The following is a 23,196-nucleotide window of genomic DNA, read 5'->3' on the forward strand; positions in this document are numbered from 1 at the left end:
TCAAATTCCTTCCAAATACCATAATCAGTTACATGAAAATGGATCTGGTTCAACAGTGATCTGTGCCTAGTTTCAAGATTTTTAAAGGATTTTGCTAGAGGGGAACAGAGCATCAGTGGGACATCCTCATTTGTTGCAGACATTGTTGGATTCATAATTCTACATAACTTTAAGAAAAGTGCCATGTGAACCAAGCGAAGCTGGGATGCTTTACTGGACTAGTAAGTCTAACAGTACTCCCAAATAACTGAGTTTTTTCCTTTTGCTCACTGCCTGAGGGGATCTTTCTTCAAATTCTATGTTGACTGGGGCACTACCAAGGGGAAGAAAAATATTACGATGGGCCTTTGACTGCTTGCACCAGCTGCTATTCTGTAAACTTTATCTTTCTCTGGAGAATGATCATGTCTTTACTACCAACAAGATTTCTCAAATTTCTCTTTAGTCCCCATAGAAATACTGGGAAAGCCCCAAAGCAAAGCAACAGAGGCAAAAAGTATTCTCCATATTAGTTTATATGATTCATCAAAACCAACTCCTTGAAATACATATAAACAGGAGATAGTGCTACCTCGAGCATGTACATAAAATCTTCTTTCTTATCAATACAAAAGCTTTAGCATTTACTGTAATCTTAAGAATGAAAAATCTATGTTTTCTCAGGTCCTAGTCAAATAAATAATCTTAGGTGTCAGCATTACTGTCCCTAAGATAAATATTCTCAGAGCTTTGGGATACATCTGATACGTGAATCACAAATTTTTGTCCATCTTTCAGGGTTATGAGGGTTTCTTGTTCCAGAGGAAGGTTGAGTTTGATGGTGCTTTCAGTGGCCTTATCTTCCAATAATACCTGGATGAGCTACAGGGGGAAAATGTTGAAAAGAAACGATGGGAAGAGGAAGTTACATTATTCCCTGTTTCAGAACCCACCATTTGAATTCTTCTACCCCACAGTCGTCCCACCCTGGGACCTACTACAGGGGACGCTGATTTCTCCGGGGAGCGCTCAGGGGCTGGTGAGGAATCTCAAACCCAGGATGGTGCACGAGAGAGGGGTCGGGGGGAGTGGGAGCAAGTGGGCTCCCTTTAGGGACAGGAATGGGGGTCTGTAGTTGTTTGTGAGGCCAGAGAGCAAAAGAACGCTGCCATTAAAGACACGGAGAGCCCAGGTCGGTTCTGAAAGTCAGGAGTAATGCGCATCACCTTGGCTGCCTTCCAGACGGACACGGATCCCTGCTTTCTTGGCAGTTCTGAGCTGACAGAGTTGGCTCAAGTTCTCACATAGACCCTCCCCCGAACACCCGTCAAATAGACCAGTATATAAAGGGGGAAATCTGTGAAAACCGTCATTGGTTACATTAACACTCTATTGGGTAGTAACTGACATGAGAGATTCACAGAGTCTGATGTCGGCGCAGGTGCCAGCTCTCAGTCATCTAGTTGCCTGAGCCAGCCTTCCTGTAGGAGAAACAAGGGTAATATGCCACCCTCAGCTCCAAGGGTACTCGGAAGATGGGCAAATCCTCCGACATGATTACTTTCAAACCGGCGGAGATGTATTTTCTTGGTGTGACTTCTTCAATAGCCTCCCCCTTCCCACGAGCTAACATATTGTGACAAAGATGCGCACGAGATAACTTTGAACGTGAGGTTAATGAAAGTACATTTCTCACCCATTCTCTCTAAACTCAACAATAACCATCACCAACCAATGAAAAGATATTTTTCTTCTCCCTCTCTCTCTCAAAAAAACTGTCTCCACCTTTACCCTATAACTGAAGTCACTTATTTTAAAATATTTTTGCCATGCTTTAATCCCTCAGTACACGACCTAAACTGAAAACTGTGTAGTAGGTTTTTAAGAAGCATAGCCTTTATTTAGTATCAGTGTAATTTTTCCCTTTATTCTAAAAACAAGTCTTGGCATCTTACTGTTTTGAGCATCGCTAGAATGGAGAAGAGCGACAGATGGATATGGCAATGGGGATTGCTCACTTGAGTTGTCACCATTGGTGCAGGGCAGCCCCAGATGTGCAGCTGAACAGGCGATAACCCATGGCAGATGAATGCAGACGGGACACGGAGGGTGTGCTTTTTTGTTGATGAGTGCAAATACTGACTAATGAATGCAATGAAAATTAGATGAGCGTAATTTTTTGGTGTTAGATTAAGTCCTTATAGCTAATTCAGCAGGCTTGCACGAGCAGAAACAGGTTTAATTAATCTCTAATGCATATCACCTTGGATTATCTGACATTTATCTGTTTGTACTGCTTTATTATGTCGTTCAATTAAATATTTAATGTCTCCTCTACTGTTTCCACCAATTAAATATAGATGGAACGAACTCCTTGTCATGAACTTCAGAATCGCTAGGGCATTGGGTAGAGAGTGTTCTGGAAAGGTGTTCAGATTAGGAGGTTTTGGTGGAGAAATAATAATGATGACTGGAGTTATGGGTACTTACTATGCTCTAAGAATTTTACAATAATTAACTTATTTAAACCTCATTATAGCCCTGTGGAATTAGATATATTGATCTCCATTTTGCAGATGAGGAAACCGAGGAGCAGATAAATTAAGCAACTTGCCCAAGGTTCTCAGCTAATGAGTGGATGATGGGGAACTTGAACCCAGGAAGTTATGTACCAGAACTGCCTGCTTATTTTCCCAAATCATCAGACTTGAAGAATTTTTAATCTACTCCCAACTCACTGCTTTTGGAATTAAAGCACATGGTAGGTAGTAGCCTCTGGGGAGAGAGGGTGCTAGGAAATGACAGCCTGGGAAGATCTATGGAGCTCTGGAGTCCTGCTCTGCCAATTATTAGCGAGGTTACCTTGGGAACATGACTCAACCCCTCATGAGCCTCAGTTACGCCATCTGTGAAATGGGGGCAATGATAACAGTATCTCACTGTGTTGCTGAAATGATGCCTTTAAATGCCCAGCACAGGGGGCTCAGCAGGGTCTGCTCTCCACCCGCTTCCAACTGTGGCCCAAGAGGTATAAGCTGACTCCCTGTTACCTTGGTGACCAAGGGGCATGTCAGCTGGTCCCTCGCCCCAGCCAGTGAGCAGGGATCTGCACACGTGGTGCTGATGTCCAGCACAGACACGTGTCCTACTGGGGCTCCCAAGTGACTGGGGTGAGCCCCGCCATGGGGCCCTGTTGCCAGGACAGGGTGTGTTCTCCACAGGGTCAGGAGCCGGGAGAGGGCTCTCCTGGGCACAGCCTGGCCAACTGGTCCCTTCTCCAGACTTGGCTGGGCCTTCTGTCTGCCCACAGCCCTGAATCACCAGCTCGAGAGCGGGGCCTGAACCGCCCCCAGCTGGTCCTCTTCTCGGGCAGCCCAGCGCCCCTCCCCCGCCGTGGGTCCCTTATCGGGGGCCAGTATTTCCCTGTTTCCTGTCTCAGCCGTCTTGTGGGCTTCACATACACACTCCCGGAGAGGATGAGTCCCTTATTGACAGACACATGTCGGAAGCTGCAGCACTGAGACCATGGAAGGCAGCTGGATGTATGAATTTACTGTCGCAAGGTGAGCAAACGGAGACCAAACAGAGACAGAGGGTTGGCGCCCACGAGGGAGGCAGCTCTGCTTCTCCTGATCCTATTCTTTTTGTCTGACCGTGTTCGGCTGTGCTCAGTAACAGTCTGTCCAGGTTCTGTGCACTTGGAATGAGGAAGGAAAGCCCAGGGAAGGTTCTGGTTATTCTGAGGGCTGCAGGGCAAGGACAGTTCAGGCGTAAGTCAGCCACATGGCCGGGACCACGTTTCACCCAGGTCGAGGTCACGCCCCCGCCTTCAGTGGTCTCCTACTAAGCAAACCCCGCATCTACTCAAAAGCGGAACTCGTGGGTGTGAAAACAATGCTATGTAAAGAGGCTAAACTTCCAAACATGCGTATAGGAGTTTTAGAAATTAGGACGGTTGTCAGGATTTTTTTCCAAACAGCCCACTCCCCTGCCCTGCAGCAACAGAGGAGCATCAGCTGCTTCTTGATCAATCTGGCTCCTTTTCCCGGCATTCAAGGCCCCACCTCAGACCTCTGCAGCCTGTGTCCTACTCTTCTCGGGGCCTGGACCCACCTTCTCCCATCTAGTGTTGTGGGAGAAGAATGGACTTGAGATCAGGTAGGCCTGGGCACCACTCTCTGTTCTGCTATCTACTTGCTGTGTGACTCTGGTCCACTCGCTTAGCTTCTCTGAGCCTCCATTTCCTCATCCATGGCATGAAAATGATAAGAACAGATACTGTGCAGGGTTGTATGGCTTTGAGAGAATGTATATCAAGGGTACGTAGTAGGTGTTCGATAAATAGCAATTCTTATTTTTGCTATTTTATTTTAATTTCTTTGGCCACGCTGCGTGGCTTGCACGATCCTAGTCCCCTGACCGGGGGTCGAACCCAGGCCCCGGCAGTGAAAGCACGGAGTCCCACCTACTGGACCACCAGGGAATTCCCGCAATTCTTATTTTTATATCTTTCAAGATGGACCCCAATTCCATCTTTTCAATATCCTTTCTATTCAGACTATTTAATGTTTCCTTTCTTTAAACGCCGCCAGAGGCATTTTCAGGGCATGTCACTCTTTTGAGTGGTAGTGATCTACTGCTCAGCGAGTCTAACCATCCCAGGCAGGCTCTGGGAAGGCCAGGCTTGGGCCGTCCCCATATTCCACACCTCTAATCAAGCCGGGCACGTCTCAGAGCTGACCAGTGGTCAACAGACATGCTGTTATCATCACCCCTGGCAAAATCAGCTAAGGCTGAGATGAAGCTAGAATCCCGTACCCTTGTTTGGACAACGTATACCCTTTGTGGGCTTCCTAACCACCTGGCAGTTCTCATTTCCCTGAAAACACGACGGAAGTTGGCGCTCCAGCATCTGTACCTTGTCGCCCGTGACGATGTCCACCAGGAAGCCCGGGACCCTGACGACCACACTGCTCCCCTCCGTGGCACACTGGCTCTGGCTCTTGTGTCTCAGCGTCACCCGGGGGGGATCCGCACTCGGGCTTCTACGCTCCTGAGCTGGGGAGGGGTCTGGAGGGCAGGAGAGTTCCTGGTCTGGCGGGACAAGAGGCTGGTCGTCTGGTAGCATCTCCTTGAGATTTCCCACGTCACCGCCCTCCTCGTCCTCCTCTATGCACGACTGAAGTATGTGAATCACATATTCCAAAAGCAGCAAATGAAACAGATGCCAGGAGCCTACATTGAAATAACAACCCCAAATGAGTAAGTAGATAGACAGATGGACAAGTAAACAGATCCCTGTGAAACTAACAGCTTTTCTGGGGCCTTGAACTCCTGGGCAGTAAAGCCTCACTCCTACTGGCTGATCCTGAGGGCCCCGGGCAGCGTCCATCACCTGCGCGGCATCCCGTACCCAGAGGACCCCAGCAAGGCGGCTTTCGGACAGAAAGCACAGGGGGCTTAATGGCCTGAGCCATGGAAGGGAACGTAAACCCAGCTAGTGTGAGATGGGAGGAAAGCAACCCTACAGAGAAATGGGTGCCGTTCCCAGAGCTGGAGGATGTGCCCCTCGGCCGCCTGTGGTTGGCACGTGCAGCATGGCTGCATCTCCTGGAGGGAGGCGGGTAAGGGACGCATTCTCTCACGCGGGCCCGCAAGGGTTGTCCTTAGGGAGTCTGGGGTGGGGGACAGTAGGGCGTGTGGCTCTGCTGACTGCTCTGAATCCTAGGGCCTTTGGTTCCAGAAAAGAAAAGGATAATTAATGTTCATCTGAGCAATGGGGGTGGGGGGAGATCTGGCCTATTATAATCGTTAAAAGATAATTACTTAATGAAGGTAAAACCACGACTCTTATACAGATATAAAATGAATGTGGGTCAAAGATTTTACGGGACTCAATTAATGAGGGAACTAGTAAGATGTTGCAACTGATTCAAAAGAGAATTCAGGACTTCCCTGGTGGCGCAGTGGTTAAGAATCCGCCTGCCAATGCAGGGGACACGGGTTCGAGCCCTGGTCCGGGAAGATCCCACATGCCGCGGAGCAACTAAGCCCGTGTGCCACAACTACTGAGCCTGCGCTCTAGGGCCTGCGAGCCACAACTACTGAGCCCACGTGCCACAACTACTGAAGCCCACGCGCCTAGAGCCCGTGCTCCACAACAAGAGAAGCCACTGCAATGAGAAGCCCGCGCACCACAACGAAGAGTAGCCCCAGCTCACCTCAACTAGAGAAAGCCTGGGTGCAGCAATGAAGACCCAACGCAGCCACAAATAAATTAATTAATTAATTAAAAAAAAAGGAGAGAGAATTCAAGACACTAAACATACATAGACAACAAAGAATGCCACTGACAGTAATCTACAAACAGATGCCACACAGCTCTGTGCCCAGGGCAGTTATCAACTGCATCCTGCTGACACACTAGTTTGCATTTGTGTGGAGGAGAATCATTTGCATTATTATCTGTTTGATACAATTTACAAGATTTGTAAAATAACTCAAAGACCATGGAAGACCAGAAGGGTGTGTTGACCCTTTCTGTCCATTTCAAAGCTTTATACAATATTCACTATTCTCTGCTAGATCTCAGGTGAGAGAACCTGGCTCCATGAGAGGCATGGCCTGGTCTGGAATAAGCCGGACCCACAAACAACTCCTGGCTTGTTTAACTTCGTGAAACCATGGTCCATGTGAAGGGGAAAAACTAGTGGTGTGAATACTCTGACTTCATAAGAAGGTCCAAGAAGGCAGAGGGGAAAAGCACTGTGAACTGAGAATGCCACCTGCCTTATCAGTAAACAAAGGATTTTGCAGCCATCAAGCCATCACATGATAGCCACCCTGAGACCGTGAGCCCTGAGGGAACTCAGGATAGAGGCAGGATGCCCCCATCTAGTAATTAGCTGCTGCAGCCGCCCGCAGCCGTGCACCCTGAGGAGACTCAGGAAGAGAAAACGCAGGATACTGGCCCCAGATAGCTGAGGAGCACATCAAAGGGATGGCTGCAAGGAGCCCAGACTCTTGCATCTTCCCGAACGTAGAAAAGTGCTGAACTCCTGAACTTGAGATGTCTGGTTTTCTTTAACTACCAGTCATCTTTTGATGTTCTGACGACCTGGTCTTTGTTGCAAAAACTGCTCCTATCTACCCTGGCCCCCGCCTTGCCTCTCTGGAGCCGTCCCTCGGAGTGATCTGAGATGCTGTGTCCCGGACCTTAGTCCTCAGTTTTGTCCACCGAATAAAACACAACTCTCAACTTTCAGGCTGTGCATTTTTTTCAGTCGACAGCACTAACTACAGAGCTGGCTTTCCTTCTGTGGTTGCACCTGAACTCTGCCCTCATCTTCATCTGTGGGGTGAGCCTCATGACGAATGGGGGTCACATATATGGCTGTGTACAGCCACAACCCTCCCAAGAGCCCCAGTGTTTGCAGAATGGTCTAGAACAGGGCTTGTCTGCTCTTCCTGTTCTGTGTACCCGCTGCAAGGGCGTCTGGCAGCCCTGGGGCAGGGATTCCTTGCCCTGATAGGTGTGTGAGTTTGTGGGCTGGAGGCTCTGTCTGTCTGTCTGTCCACGGCCGTTGTGTCCAGTGCCCAGGAAGGTGCCTGGGACTTTGCAGGGACGCACGACATCTGCTGAAACGAGTGATCCCCTCCGTGGGGCTGGGGGGCTCAGTGGTGACTGTCCCTCCCCACGACTCTCCTGTGCTGTGTCTGTACCACAGCTGTGACAGATGGGACCCCCCGGGCCCAGAAAGACCCTCTACTAGACCAGAAAGTTGGCAAAACAGACACTGCTTTACTCTTTCCACCATCCGCACGCAGTGGGGACTTTATCAACTCTTATTCCTGAAGGTTAAATCCGGGTGCCCCCAAAGAACCCATTTTTTGGTCCATCTCAGTTGGGAGATGGAGAAAAAGAGGACGCTTGCTGCTTTTCTCACAATGTCTGAAAGCGCACAATTCAAATGCCAGGGGAGGTTTCCCGCGCGTCTGACAATGATGGCAGGGGAGTGACAAAAGACATGTCCACATATTGAGATACAGGGAAGTCATTCTGGCTTATACATGAGTGAACTTGAATTTGATGCTAACTAAAATAGCCTGTGTGTGGCCTATCAAACCTACACTGTACCTCTGCTTTAATTATTAGAGAAAAGGACACACTGACCAGAAGTAAAGAATGTCCATGTTAAAAATAAAGATTAAATGCCTCCCTTCCTGGGATACCGATACTGGTTACTCCTTTGATGGTAAGTCCCCCTTCCCAGGTGACAAGGCCATACTGACTCGCTGGGTACTTGCTGGTCTGTTTTTTTTAAATAACCTTGAAGAAATGAAACCCTGACTTGTTTAATGTTCTTTGTTCTGACAAGATATAAAACTGTGCTGCTCTCCGGGGCAGTTTCTCAGAGTCATCTGGGAAGCTGGCTTCCAGGCTAGTCCTCAGTTTGGCTCAAATAAAACCCTTTCTATTCTTATTTTAGATTGTTTATTGATTATTTTCATTGACAGGAGAGTGAGGCGTGGTCCGGCTGTTGGATGAACTATCATATTGCCATAATAAAAAGATTAATATGCTTTTTTGTGTGTGTGGTTCTCTGTGTGTTGTATTTTACATAAAAAGGTGAGAAAAAGACGAGTGGGTTCCAGGTAGCAATGTGGAAAACGCTTAGGCTGTCATAACATCTGTAAAAGGTAGAATACAAAATGCTGTGCGTTCTCGGACTTACCGAAGCTGTCTCTGTGCCAGAGGGTCATAGCTTTGCTCACGGCCGTGAGGAGGAAATTCCATCTCAGCTGGAAGCTGGCGGCCAATCTGATCAACTCCTCTTTGCTTCTGCTCGGCTGTGACATTTTAGAGAGAAAAAAATGCTGGGGTTTATGATAAAAATCAAGGCGAGCGTGTTGTCAAATGCACCCACGGGTGGTGCACAGACAGTCTCACGAGGCCAAAGCGGGGCAGGAAGAAGGAAAGACGAGGTGCGAGGAGGCCCAGGCCTGGGCCCGGTCTTGCACCGTCTCCTGTGGGGATGGTTCCAGGCAGAACCCTTTGAAGTGGGTGGGGAGAAGGCAGGAGGTGGGAGAGCGGCTTACTTCCTTTTTTTCATCCCACACAATTTTTTTAGAAAAAGGTCACTTGTGGGGAGCAACAGGGGAGGGAGGCCTGCAGGACGGCCTTGCTGCAGCCCCCTTGCCAGTTGCCTCCGAGAGGGTCGGGGGCTAATTTACACTTGGCAAGTCTGATACCGTGAAGAAGGGGCCCAGAATCCCACAGCGATGGAAGGAAGGGTGCCAATTTTGCAAAGCACAAAGCTGGCCGCTGTGCCGGGTGAATTATCTGAGGCCCGGAAGCCCCACCTGTGTGTCCAGCGGAGCCAAGGTCATCAGATGGCCTGAGTGGCACTAAACTGGGTACCGGGGAGATGCCTCCACGTGCAGACTAAGGAACTCCCCACTAGATTGACAGCAGCCTCAGGCCACACTTCAGGTGAGTTACAAACCAACAGAGTCGTATGTAATTTCCAGCACAGGTTGGAGTGAACCCCCTGAGCCTCTCCTGAGTCTCCTGCGTGAGGACCACCCAGGGACTCAACCGGAAGTCTCCGAGGAAGAACGGCAGGGACTGGCCGGGAATAAGGAGATGCCCTTTCCTCTCGGTTTCTGTTCAGGCCCCACTGAGAGCCCCCAAAGGCCCGCCCTGGGCTCTGGGTGGGCGTGGACCTGTAACCAAGCGGGACCCTATGGGGCCCTCCCAGGACAGAACCCCCCCTCCCCCAATATCCTCTGCTGTAGCTCCTCTCTGAAGTACCTAGATAATAGTATCTCATGCATATTTCCTGAGAGTTTCAGATGCTAAAACCCCCCCAGCAAATGGAAGAAATTAACTACTTGATAATCATGAGACCTACTGGGGCCTAAGGACTGATCACCATCAACCAATCAGAGAACTGTGCACGAGCTGATCACACACCCTGGGACCCGGCCCCTCCCCTCCCCTGGCCTTTCAAATTGCTTTGTTGAAACCCTTCCGGGCGTTCCGGGGTATTCTGAGCACGAGCCACCCATCTCCTTCCTCGTCTCCTTGCTTGGCCCTGCGGTAAACCTTTCTCTGCTCCAAACTCCAGCCTTTCAGTTTATGTGGCCTCGCTGTGCATCAGGCACGTGAACTGGGGTTTGGGAACAGACTTCCCTCGGCAGCGGCACCCTCCCCCCACGACTTGGGACCACCTGGAACGGGGCTCTCGGGGGGAGCCCGGCTGGTGTTCAACACACACAAGGATGCTTCCTAAAACCATCCAGAGAAGGAGCTGTGGGCGATCTCCGTACAAACGTTCACACGTGAACACAGACATTTACCCAGCTTTCCTCCTCTTGCCGGCAGCGTGATACCTCAGGTTCCTACATTTAGAAATGACTCCTGGGCCCAAACTGCACGAGAACCAGGGGAACGAAATGAAGCACGACAGAGCTGAGCATTTCTCTCCTCTGGCTCTGCCAGATGCTAACAACTTGAGGCCATTAGTCATCTTGGACAAGCCCGAGGGTTCACATTTTAACAGTCTGAGTATCTCATTGACAATAGTTTGTGGTTTTTTTTTTTTTTTTTTATCAGCCAGGTTGTTTTACAAAAACAAGCCCTTCAAAGGCAGGCAGTTACAAAACCACCATTTTTCGAAGACGCCTCACTCATGACGCTGCAGGGGTGAGGACAGAAACACCGCGTTACACAGTCTTGCATGCAGGACCGGTACCAACGGTCTCAGTGGTCTCAGCGGGGGTGAAGTGGAGGCTGCGTGAGTGTCTGAAACAAGGACCAGAGGATGGAGAGCTTCATCTTGTCGAATGAATCGCTGTCTCTGCAGCTATGCACCCGCGCACGTTACCACTGGTGCAAGTGAGCTTTGCCGAGGACCAAGGAGGGGGAATCAAAACCACACAGAATCTGGAAAGATTATATCCAAGGAGCAAAGAATGGAAACAGACACCTGCCAAGGCTTGGGACCAGCTTTCAAGCTCCTTCCTGGGTTTTCTGGGGGAGATGGAGGGGGCAGGAAGACATGTGGCTGGAGGCTTAAGGAGAAAACCCGAGTCATGTTCTGGTCCCAGGCCCTCCAGGTCCTTGCTCTCTGCTGCAGAGATGTCCCCCTCTTCCCTAGACCGGTCCCCCACTTTCCCTACGCCCACTCCGCTCCTGCCGTCCTGTCTTGGGAACGGTGTCTCCCTTTCTCAGCTTCTTTTAATCCTATCTGCCCTTCACCTCCCAGTGGAACCCAACTCCCTCATCAAGGTCTTTTCCTGCTGCTTCGGCCTTCAGAGTATGATGCCTCGAGGGGCGGGAGGCCCCGTGTTTCGGGCCCACTGGGGCCAGGGTGCTGGGGCGTCCCCTGACGGCATCCTCCGCTCTTACAGGGTGACTGTGGGCAGCTTTGGGCAGAAAAGAGCTCTTTGCAGGAGGTTCCTTCGTCTCGTCACTAACCTTAAACCAGGCGCCCCCACACTCTACTCATCTCCGGCCCTAGCACACCTTTTAAACCTTTTGATCACACGATACTTTGCCTAACTTGTTGGTTCTTTCCATAGATCAAAGAAATAGAAATGAAGAAGTAATTAACAGATGACCGATCTCTTCCCCAGCTTCCCCTTTAGTAATCTCAAGAACAAACTGTGTGAACAGGATAGCATCTGAAGAAAGAGCACAGGAAGTCGACAAGCCTGCACACCGTGGGGCATGGCACCACTCTGACCCCCTATCTCAGTGATTAACTGAGATGACTTCCCTTTTCCGCTTTAAAAACTTTCATGGCCGAGCAGAATCTTCGGAGGTGGTTTTGGGGAACACTGAGTCCACCGTCTCCCCGGACTGCCGATATTCTGATCAAAGGCAATTTCCCTTTCTGCCAGCACTTGCCTCTCTTGAGTACTGATTTTTGAGCTGCAAGCAGCTGGACCTGATTTGGTAATGTCACTGCTGATGAGGGTGATGATGACAGTCAAGCCAACAGGCCTACTGAGAAGTCAGTCCAAGTGACATGTCCAGCAGAAGGACGAAATCCAAAGCCAATTCATCTTGGCTTCTGTGAACCCAAGCCTGACACCTTACTGGGACTGTCTGCAAAACCCCCAGATGAGTACCATTGTCCCCAAACAGACAAACCCATCTCCCTCCTAAACACTCCTGCTTGGGGCACACATACTCCACTGCACACTAACACTTACCTGCCCACACCCACTCACATGCCCTCCCACGCACAGACATGCTCACATATGCACACATGTGCTCACTAGCAAGCAAACACACACACACAGAGTTGCATGATGTGCCAGCCTCTGAGACACCACTTCCCCATCCTGAACCCCCGTCCCGGCCTTGACACATTTCTGTCCAGAGCACCACAGAAAACCTCTTCCTTTGCACCAGGTCCTGGGCACTCAGTGCTATAATGTAGCTAGAATGACCCACACCCACTTCTTCTCTTAAAAAAAAAAAAAAAAAAAAAAATCATGGTTTTGTACCTGGAAGACAAGTGTTTGGAGATTTGAAGACAGACAATTCAGGAATACACTGAGGTCTGCTGACGTCCCCAGCAAAGAAATTAAACTGCTCAAACCTATCAACAGACAAAACAAACCCAATGATTGTGAGCAGTAGAGCAGAATTTCCCGGTAGGTATTTGTATCCCGGGTGACCTAGGGGATAACATCCGCCCTGCAGTTCAAAGGAATTCCCTGGGGCCTCACCCTCATTTTGAACACAAAGGCTGCCTTGGGCTGGATCTGTCACCCCAGGCCGTCTGGTTCAGAGCTCTGTGGTCTTGCCGTCTAGCAATCCCCTGGGCTACTTGTTGAAATGGGAAGAAATAGTTTGAAATCATAACTACACCTTGTAATTACACAGGACCTGGTTCCAAGTGAGCTCACCGCAGGATACAGACGTGACCTCACCCATCCCTGCCATTTTTATAAAGGGGGTAGTTTGTTCAAGTCCTTTAACTGACGGTGGACATCAAAGCCGCCGAGGGATGTTAGGTGAGTTGCCCAGGGCTACAGACCCTGTCAGTACAGGCCCAAGGGCTGCAGCCCAAGTGTGCGACGTTGGGACTTGGGTCCCGCACCTGTGCAGGCAGCGCTGAGAGTGGAAGGACAGCCTTTGGCCCCTCCCCCACCCGTCTGAGTGCCCCCATGTGCCAAGGAGATTTAGAAAACCCAGTGGGCTGCCATGGCCCTGGTGCAGGTTTGGTCAGGCTCCGTCTAGAAGATTTTCCAGGCACATCTCAGGCATTCGTCTGCCAGGGGTCATGCTGTCTCCCTGCCGGCTCCGTGCCCTCTGGAAAGGACACGCAAGGATGCCAACAGGAGCCCAGGAGCCCCTGGCAGGCTGGCGGGCAGCTGGGGGAGAGGCCTCATGCCTCCTGGGTCTCCCTGGGCTTGGGCTGGGGGTGACAGCAAGGTTTGGGTGGCCAGCTGGGATTGCTGGGGAAGCCAGTGGCCTGGGAGGGGGGGCTTCCACTGCCCTGAAGCCTGCTGGGTTAGGTGTTCACCTTTCAGCTGCTGGTCTGGTTGGAGGGGAGTCTCCCAGGGGAGGATCTGGGATTTGGGACAGGCAGGCAGTAGGGACAGGGGAGATAATCAAGGGACAGGCAAGCGGTGGGGGGAGGGAGCTACTCTGCAACAAGTAAGGACCCATTTCATTATTTTAATAACTGGTACAATACTACCAAGTCAGCCCCACCTCAAGGTCAAAGGAAGAGGACAGGATACTTTGCGGTGCTTTTATGCATCGCTGAATCCACGTAGCCATTTGGTCGTGAAATGCTGAGGTGCCCCTGTGTGCCAGCCCCGTGTTGGGTGGGCCGTGATGAAGCCCACAGCCCACACCTTGAGGGGGCTTCAGGCACTGGGGGGCAGCTTTATGCATGGCTGACCCCTCCCGGCAGCCCTCAGACCAAAGCCTAGCGACTGGGGGAGGAAGTGGTAACTGGTCTGCAGCCCCTCCTGAAGCAGATCCCGGCCCCCCCGAGTGGGGAGCCTCCTGCTGTGGCGACTGTCCCCTCCCAGTGATGCCACCACGCGTGGAACTGTAACTGAGGCAGCACCCTCCGGGGCCTTCCCAGAATAGACCTCCACCTGTGTCCTCTGCCTGCCTTTTGTCTGTAGAAAAACTTCAGCCAAAGAAGAAATTTAATCAGAGAAGTGAGAAAATGCAGAAAGAAAGGAAAACAGGCAAGCAAGACAAAATAATAATACTTTAGCCATTAAACACAGTCAAGGACCTTTAGGTCCTCCTCAAGGACTCTAGAGAATATTCTGAGCCATGTCCCTTGAGCTGTTTTGCAGATACTGAAACCCCCTCCAGGTGGGAGAAGTTAACTGTCTGCTGCCCACGAGCAGAGAGACCCCAGACCGCTTGGAACCAGAAGGTTGATGATGCCGACTCCCGATTACCTCACCACCAGCCAATCAGAAGAGTGTCCACGAGCTGACCACGCCCTGCTCCTTGAACGCTGTAAGACTCCTCACGACCCCCTCCAGGGCAGGACACACAGTCTTGAGGGCATGAGCCCGCTGTGGCCCGCTTACCTGGCAAAGCAATAAAGCTATTTCTTTCTACTTCACCCACAACTCTGAGATTTAATCTGGCACCAGTGTACAGAGGCCAGATTTTGGCATCAGAATGGAGATTTTCTTCCTTAAAATTAACTACAATTGTCAGATAGTGTCAGGGCCCAGAGTAGGCAGCTCCAAAATGTGCCTCAGTGGCATATTGGTTAATTTGATTGAAAAGTTACTTAAGAAACGGCCAACACAGGAAGGACACTGACTCTCCCCCTCGGTCTCCCTGAAAACAGGAACTAAATCTCCGGTGTGAAAGGTGCCCTTCCGGCACCAGGATGTAAAGAGACACCCTTATCCCCAGAGACAGGGAATTCAGGCTGAGAACAAACCATGTATAAACAAACCATGTTACTTTTTTTTTTTTTGGCTGCGCCGCCAAACCTGTGGGATCTTAGTTCCCCGAGCAGGAATTGAACCCAGGCCCTCGGCCATGAAAGCACGGAGTCCTAACCACTGGACAGCCAGGGAAGTCCCAAACCATGTTAGTTTGTTAATTTACTACCCAAGCCCCAATTCTGTTTAGCTTCTTCACTAATTGGGCACCCCAAAACCTAAGTTTCTTTGTCTTCTTCTTAGGTCCTATTTCTATAAGACCTCTGTGCACATGAATTAAAATCTGTGTCTTTTTCTCCTGTGAACCTGTCTTGCGTCAGGTTTATTATTAGTCCAGCCAGGAGAACTCAAGACTGGTAGAGGGGGAAATTCCCCCTTCCCCGGACAATAGCAAAGGGCAAGAATATTTATGGGCTTATATAGCACTTGTTTGTAAAGTAGTGAAATAAGGTCAAAGCACCACCGTTAAACTTCATTGTTAAAAATAACACTTGGTGCAGGAATTCCCTGGCGGTCCAGTGGTTAGGGCTCTGTGCTCTCACTGCCGTGGGCCTGGGTTCAATCCCTGGTCGGGGAACTAAAAATCCCACAAGCTGCGAGGGTGCGAAAACAAACAAACAAACAATCAAACAAAACTACAGTTAGAGCAGAAACTGGCAAGGCAGAGAGCTAAGTCAATCCCACTCAGGCCCGAAGAGGCGATCTGTGTATCTACAAGAGGGATGCAGGAGGGTTTTCCAAAGGAGACAAGAAATACTGTCAATCAGCAACCACACTCACTCGGCAAATATGTCCTGGTGCTACGGACCCCAGGGCAGGCCCTGAAAGAGGGTTCTCGGGGCACTCCTCACCTTCCGCAGGAAGAGGTGTGCGAGCAGATAAATTATAACGTCGAAGAGGAACGTTCTAACTCTACTAGGAAATCTATAAATCAGTGATGGCCGTACCAGCCCTGATTATATACCAAACACTGCAACCAAGCAGCCGAGGAAAGAGGATTACATTTCATCTCTGTGTTCTCCTCCAGGTCGTCAGTGCCGCTCGGGTTACTCCTCAGGGCTTTCTCGGAAATATCCAAAGCGCCCTGACGGATGATGGCGTGTAGATCCGACTTCAGGAGGCTGACTCTCCGGCTGTTTTCCAGCACCGTTCTCATGGTCTAAAGACAAACGGCAAATGCTACACTTAATGAAATCTTGTCATCTTACTTTGGCCTAATGCCCCCTCTCCAAATTACCAAAATTTTCTTGCTGTCGAAGAGAAAGAAAAGTGGATTTGGGTATTTTTGCCCGTAACAACTGAATCTTAAATGACAATCAAAATGTTCAAATTGCACACATTCTAGAACTGCCTTTCTGAAACTCAGCATTTAGAACACTTCTGCTCCCGGGCAGATGTCTCAGGGCCCTGCAGCTCCTCCTCCCGGTTCCTTATCCTCTGCACCCCGAGCAAGGAGCCTGAATTCTCTCGAGAGGGAAACAGTGGGTAACTGGGCTCTGCAAGTGCGGTTCTGGAGAAGCAACAGGGCGGGCGGACTCTACAGGACGGCTGTGGGGACTCAGAAGCTCTCCAGTCCTTCCTCTGGGGAGCCTTGGGCAGTGAATTGGGTCTCTGCCGTCCAATGGGACAAACCTATCCCTTACGTGTTCGGGGTCTGCAGGACGAGCGGTGAGTCATCCTCACACCAGCCCCAAGGGCAGGCACTACAGCCATGTCTGTTTTACGGAGAGGAAAGGGGCCCTTGGGTATTAAGTAAACTCTCCTGGAACAGTGAGTGTAAAGGTACAGCTCCCAGCAGGGCAGGCTCTGGACCTTGAGCTGGCCGCTCCAGTGGATAGGGATGGAGGTCGGGTTGCAAGGTTGTTGCCATCGCCCCGGTCGGGAAGGTGAAAGTGCCAAGAACCGGATGGGCCTCTAGCTCAGAAGGAGAAACAACCCTTCTGGTGGAGGACGGAGATGGTCAAAGGGCGGGCCTGGCTGGGCGACCCCCCTGGCCGGGGCTGATTTGGGGTAGAGGGCCAGTCCCAGGCTCTGTCCCCATCTGCCGCTGTGGGATTTCAGAACAGATCCTAGAACCTCTCCTTCAGCCCCTCTCTCCCCTCCCCTAACACCCAGGAGTGAGAAGGTCGGAGCCAAGGACCTGGTGGCCCTGACACACAGAGTCCACAGGGCCATATGCACAGGGTGCAGGGTCTGTCTGCCCGTCCGTCTGTCCTAGGCTCTGCTACGATGCCCTTCCACCTCTGATGTTGGCTTGCCCGGGACGCCACCCCTGGGGGGACTCCCTCTGGAATTTTAGAACCTTGACCTGCTGGCCCTGCGTCCTCTCCTCCACGGGCAGAGCCTGGAGGCCAGAGGGGAGGAGGGGGTGGCTTCCAGCTGAGCACCTGGGGCCCAGCAAGCTGTCCTCTGCCCTCCAGGTGGGTGGGCCGGCCTCCCTGCACAGGGCCTGCTGCCCGCTCTGAGGGACACTGGCAGCCTTCACTTTTCGCTTTGGGAAAGCTGCTTTGTTCCCTCCTGTCTGGTTGCCTGAAACCTACCTTTGCCATGTTGGAAAGGTATGTCTTTCTTCTTAGTCTTTTGACAAACACAGTAACTTCTGTGAAGAACAATACACACGGCCATTATTGATACTGTAGCTTCAAGTTTGCACGCAGGAAGGCAGGGACGAGGAGGCGCCTGCAGGCAGCGCATACAGGTGGCACATCCATCTGCCCAGGAGGGCAGAGCCGTCCACCTGCCCCACCCAGCCAGGCCCCCAGCACCCTCACCCCCCTGCCTGCTCGCCCCTTCCCAAGTGGCTCCGAGATCCCGGCAGGGGCGCATTGACTAAACAGCCCCCCACTCGCGCAACGCCAGGAAAATGATGTCCTCCAGCGTCTGCCATGTGCTCCATGAAGTTGAGGATTTTGCCCAGGAACCCTGACTTCCCCCAACTTCTCATCTCTACGTGCTCTCCTCGGGAAACGATCAGAAATGAGAAAACATGAGAGAGGAGATGCTCTCCTGGATGTACTCATTCATTTATTCACATATTCACTTCCCGGGGACACTCGTGCAGCGTCTGCTCGGTGCTGGCTGCACGGCTGGATGAAGGGGAATGACCTCCACCCTCCAGGGGCTCCCCACGAAGGGTAGGTTACCGGGGGCACAGACAGCGTCCCAACAGCAGAGTAAGTGCTCCCGGCAACGTGAGACACAGGGAGAAGGAAGTGAGCGGTCCTAGCAGAAGAAGGTATCAGGGACGGCTTCATCTGGAAGGGGACATTCTGCCTGGGCCTTAACGCATAGGTAGGAGCTGGCAGGGAGCAATGGCGGGGGGCGGGGGCGACTAGGCACAGACAGCAGTAGGAATAAGGGCCTCTTGGGGACGACCAGTCTGCGGTGCTGGGGAACGCCAGTGGGTCAGGGGGGCAGGGGGACAGGGTCGGGCCAGAGGCCAAGCAGGGAAGGAGAGAGGACCATCCGGGCAATGGGGGCCGTGGACAGTTGTTAATTGATCGAATCGCTGTTATAGAGCACCTGCTGGGAGAGGAAGGGCGTGTGACCGAGGCGGGGCAAGGCTGCAGGCAGGCCCATCAACTAGGAAGCTACTGAAGATCCTAGAGGGGGTTTGGAGAGCCAAAGGGCTGGGATTAGGGCAGGTGGTGAAGAGGCCACCGGAAAACTGTATCCCTTTCAGGCGCCCCCTTTCCCAACAAGTTCCAGACCTCACTTTCTCTCTGCAGGACCCTTCCTGCTGCCTTCTTGGCTGGCAATCACACGGGCCCAAGGGCCCAGCCTGGGCATGTGAACTTTTCCAAGTGGGTCAGACAGGGATCAACACAGCCTGGGGTGCTGGGGATGCCAGGGGTGGGTGAAGATTAGATGTGGCCTGTTCTGCGGGCCCTCGGGGGAGAGAGCACACAGGGTGCAAGGGTGGCAGACCTGCAGAGGGGAAGGGAAGGAAGTGGTGAGGGCTTGGCGGGCGGGGAGAGCTAGAGGCAGTGATGGAGAACCTCACAAAGGCAGGAGGGAGAAAACCGGGAATTTCCAGGACTGTAAAACGCGATCCACACAGTGGGTGTGTGCTGGCGTTCACAAGGGCCACGGAGCTGGAGGGATACCAAGGGGTCAGATGCAGGGAGGCCGGGGACAGCCAGCAGAACAGCTCGGGCTCCCAAGAGGAAGCCGTCGCAGGCTCGAGCGGACGAACAGCCTTCTGCGACAGCAGGTAGTGTTCAGACACTGCGCCCTGGCAGCCGGATGGAGGGGAAAGTCACCAGGGTGACTGGAACCACGTGGGTGTTAACGCCTGGCGGCCTGGAGTTGAGCAAGTCAGGCTATGGGCGGAATTTCTAAGGAGGGCCCACCCAGAGCACAGAGAGGCGGGAGGATGCTGGGGTCGGAGCCCTCGTCGGCGCTGCTTGGGTGGGCAGTGAGCTGAGGACTGCTGGCTCAAAAGAGGGGAGGCACGGCCCGCCTCCCCCTTGCCCTTTCCTACCTCCCCGTTCCCTTGGCCCTGCCACGATTCACGAGGGGGAAATGGTAAGAGAGTGTGGGTGTATCTGCACAGGCATCCCCTGTGGGCACTACAGGAAAAGCCGGGAGAGCTGAAGCGGCCAGGCCTTGTGGACTGCAGTTTAGTGCCTGAGGACAGAGTTAACACGAGAGGGGAGGAGGCCTGCCCCACGTGGAAAGTTCATCTGCCCTCACAGCATTTATCTTGTCCACCGAAACCTACCTCTGAGCTTGGAGATCTGTAAGAGGGCTGGAAAACCTTCCAAAGCAGTGAGGAGCCACAGCTTAAACTTCTTACTAAACGACTGGACAGATTCCAGATGCTGAATAGAAACATCTTCCAAAAAGTCATGAAGGAGAACGTCCTCAATTCCCTACAACGGAAGTGTCAAGACATGTGACTGCCGGCCGGTGTGCACGGCCTCTGGTTACGAGTGGCCGCAGGTCACGTGAGCCACAGACAGAGAGAGAGGCCGGGTCTCCACCTGCTGAGGGCTCGGCCACCTCGCAGCCCTGGCCACTGCCCACTGGCAGGACATCAGGCTGGAGAAGCTGGAATCGGAATTCTTTCCAAGATTTCCAAGTATTGATAACTGATTCAAAAATTTAAACAACACAAATGCTGGCCAATACGGGGTGGGGGGAAAGGAGGGGAGGTCAACCCAAAATATGTAAGGGCTGGACCCAGCCTCCAGTTTTCAACCTTTGTGGTAAAAATTTAGAAGCCCTGGATTTTTTTTTTTTTCCTAAGAAAATAATAAAATAAAAGGTAAAAGTTCATGACTAGCTCAAGGGGAACACATTTTCACTGTAGAAATTATATGTAATTGACCCCCAAACTATAATAATCACTCCAGAGCTTAAAAAACAAACCCACAAGCCCTGGCAGGTATATACAATGCAAAGCAACTACTCCAATTACTCCTTTTAAAAAGCTCTCTTTTGCTGAAATATCAGAGGAGGAACTCTGACTCAGTTCAGGGTTCACGGATCACCAGAGCCACAGGTCACCATGTGTACTGGCTTTTTCTCCACATGAGGTAACTCAGATGCTCAGTGAATTCAGAAAGAAAAGCTGAGTCTTAGGGAAAGATCCAAGGCTCACGGTCCAAGGGCCCCACGACTGACTCCTCAGAAGGTCTTAGGAGGAGACCTTCTCCATTTTCTCCAACCCCACGGACACCGCCGAGAGTGAGGGCTGCGGGTCTAACCCCAGCATCTGGTACCAATTTCTGGGAAGGATACAAACCAGCACCTCGAAGGAACTTCCTCCTACCTTGTACAGCTGTCTGTCGTAGCATTTCAGGAGCTGGCACACGTCAGGCAATGACATGAGCATGACTGTGTCCTGCTGCAGAGATTTCCAGAAGGACGTGAGTGAGTCCTCCACCTGATGTAAAGAACGGCACGTATCTCTGAACGCTCGTTTTGTGCCTGGTGAGGCCAATCCAGCCCACCCGCCCCCCACTCTTCATCAGCCCCAAATGGTAACAGAATGAATTTCATTCCAACCCACAAAAAGCTCTGCCTATTGGCTTTTCCAAGCTGTATCTCAGAAGTGATTTTACACCCATCAGAGACCACCTGCCAGTTGGGTGGGAGAACGTGGACCACCTTTTTCCTGAGGCAGTTTTCTGGAAGGAAGGCTGTTTCTGACCACAAGGGGGCTCCTACTGATTACAATAAGATGAGGATCAGGCCCCAGGGGTACAAACCAGAGTTTAGAATAAATTTTCATTGACTGATTGACCCCCTCAATTATTTTGCAGCTCAGGAAGAGGTGTAACAGTATGGAATCAAAGACACCTCGGGACTTCCCTGGTGGTCCAGTGGGTAAGACTCCACCCTCCCAACGCAGGGGGCCCGGGTTTGATCCCTGGTCAGGGAGCTAGATCCTGCATGCGTGCCGCAACTAAGAGCTCGCATGCCACAACTAAGACGCAGTGCAGCCAAAATAAATAAATAAATAAATAAATATTTAAAAAAATAAATAAATAAAGACACTTCCTCCTTGACATCATGTCAGAATTCACCTAAGGACGGTGTAGACTAAAGGGAACTGGTGCGATTCTATTGCACAAAGGAGCCTTCTTTAAACACTTCTGTGGACAACTTTTGTTTTGTTTTCCCCCATGTTGACTTTTCAGATTCCATCTTTGGACCAGGTGGCCAACCTGAGTTGTCAGCTCATGAGGACTCTTGCCTTTGGGGATTCCTGCAGCTCAGATATTCTGAGACATCACAATACTGACCCCAGGGCCCTCCAGTGACCCCAGGCAAGAAGCTGTTCCTTCTGTGCAGGCTATCAAGGGAGTGAGGCCTGACCCTGGAGTTACCTGATTTTAAACTCTCTTCTAGAGAAGACGTCTCCCAAGAGACTCATAGATATTTACCGAAAAAGACAAGCGTGGGATGAGCAGGATGTATTGATCCTTCGACTCCCAGGTCGGAGGCTTTTGGGGCCCGCGGGTCTGGATGAGACAGCACCATCTCGGCCCACTCCCCCAGCACCCAGGTCCCAAATCATCTAATCCCGACGCGCCTGCTTCAGAAATATTTCTGATTTGTCCCTCTTTCTCTCTGATGTCACTGTCACTGGAGCTCCCGATCCAACCCTCCTTCCTTCTCACCTTGACTGCGACAAAACCTCCTTTGCACCCTCTGCTCCAATATGGTCCTTGGATGTCACTGCCAACCCGTCTCCTCAGTAAGTCAGGGTCTTCCAGAGGCCCTTCCTAGCACCGGCCGATTCCCACCTCCCCTCTGGCTTCTCTCCTTTCGAGATAAATCCGGCCACAGCGACCTTTTTTTTTTTTTGGCGAGGGCTTTCTCTAGTTGTGGCAAGTGGGGGCCACTCTTCATCACGGTGCGCGGGCCTCTCACTATCGCGGCCTCTCTTGTTGCGGAGCACAGGCTCCAGACGCGCAGGCTCAGTAGTTGTGGCTCACGGGCCTAGTTGCTCCGCGGCATGTGGGATCTTCCCAGACCAGGGCTCGAACCCGTGTCCCCTGCATTGGCAGGCAGATTCTCAACCACTGCGCCACCAGGGAAGCCCCACAGTGACCTTCTTGTCCTGTGATGCCGGTGACCATCCTGCTGCCTTTGCCTGCACCACTGATTCCGCCTGGAATCCCTTTTCTACCCCATTTCGAGTCTGTTGAACTTCTGCTTTTCTAAGAGAGTTGCCAGCTACGTGGCTTCCCCCGGGGGAGCCCGCTCCAGCTGTCTCTGTTCCTCTTCCCTTGGGCACCCAGAACCGTCCATCACACTGTGTTCTAGAACTTTCCATACGGTATCATATTCATTGGCTTACATCGTTCCTTTCAGTACCAGACTATAAGCTTCTCCAGCCTCCTGGGGAATACCTTCCTAGTTCCAGAAACGGTGCTGGTCACAGGGTAAGAATTCAGTTAGTACTTGATGAAGCAATGAAGGCAAGAAGGAATGGATTTTTTTTTTTTTTTTTAATTTTTTGGCCATGCCACACAGCATGTGGGATCTTAGTTCCCTGACCAGGGATCAAACCCACGCCCCTTGCATTGGAAGGGTGGAGTCTTAACCACTGGACCACCAAGGAAGTTCCAAGAAGGAATGGATTAGCTATCCAACACGCATGGATGTTTACAACACGGCATTAATAGGCCAGGGGCCACTCTGAAGACCGCGTGGTCCCTCCCTCACGCCAATGCTTTACACAAAGTACAAAATGCATTCATGCTGAGTGAATATTATCTCCCAAAGGTGAAGTGCTTAGAACACGGAGGC

At 51.5% G+C, this 23,196-nt stretch overlaps 1 protein-coding gene across 1 annotated transcript in view; it reads right to left on the bottom strand.

Moving 5' to 3' along the window:
* Positions 1–684: 684 nt before the first annotated feature.
* Positions 685–23,196, bottom strand: part of RFX8 (regulatory factor X8) — a 59,807-nt gene continuing 37,295 nt past the window's right edge. Inside the window, exons 4-11 of the mRNA XM_061210912.1 lie at positions 20,708–20,821; positions 19,655–19,805; positions 17,472–17,530; positions 15,934–16,090; positions 12,499–12,593; positions 8,715–8,829; positions 4,898–5,214; positions 685–861 (exon numbers count right to left, since the gene is read on the bottom strand). Coding sequence (XP_061066895.1) covers positions 685–861; positions 4,898–5,214; positions 8,715–8,829; positions 12,499–12,593; positions 15,934–16,090; positions 17,472–17,530; positions 19,655–19,805; positions 20,708–20,821 — 1,185 coding nt within the window. The remainder of the gene's footprint in view (positions 862–4,897; positions 5,215–8,714; positions 8,830–12,498; positions 12,594–15,933; positions 16,091–17,471; positions 17,531–19,654; positions 19,806–20,707; positions 20,822–23,196) is intronic.

The sequence above is a fragment of the Eubalaena glacialis genome, chromosome 14, assembly GCF_028564815.1.
Source record: "Eubalaena glacialis isolate mEubGla1 chromosome 14, mEubGla1.1.hap2.+ XY, whole genome shotgun sequence".
Lineage (NCBI taxonomy): Eukaryota > Metazoa > Chordata > Mammalia > Artiodactyla > Balaenidae > Eubalaena > Eubalaena glacialis.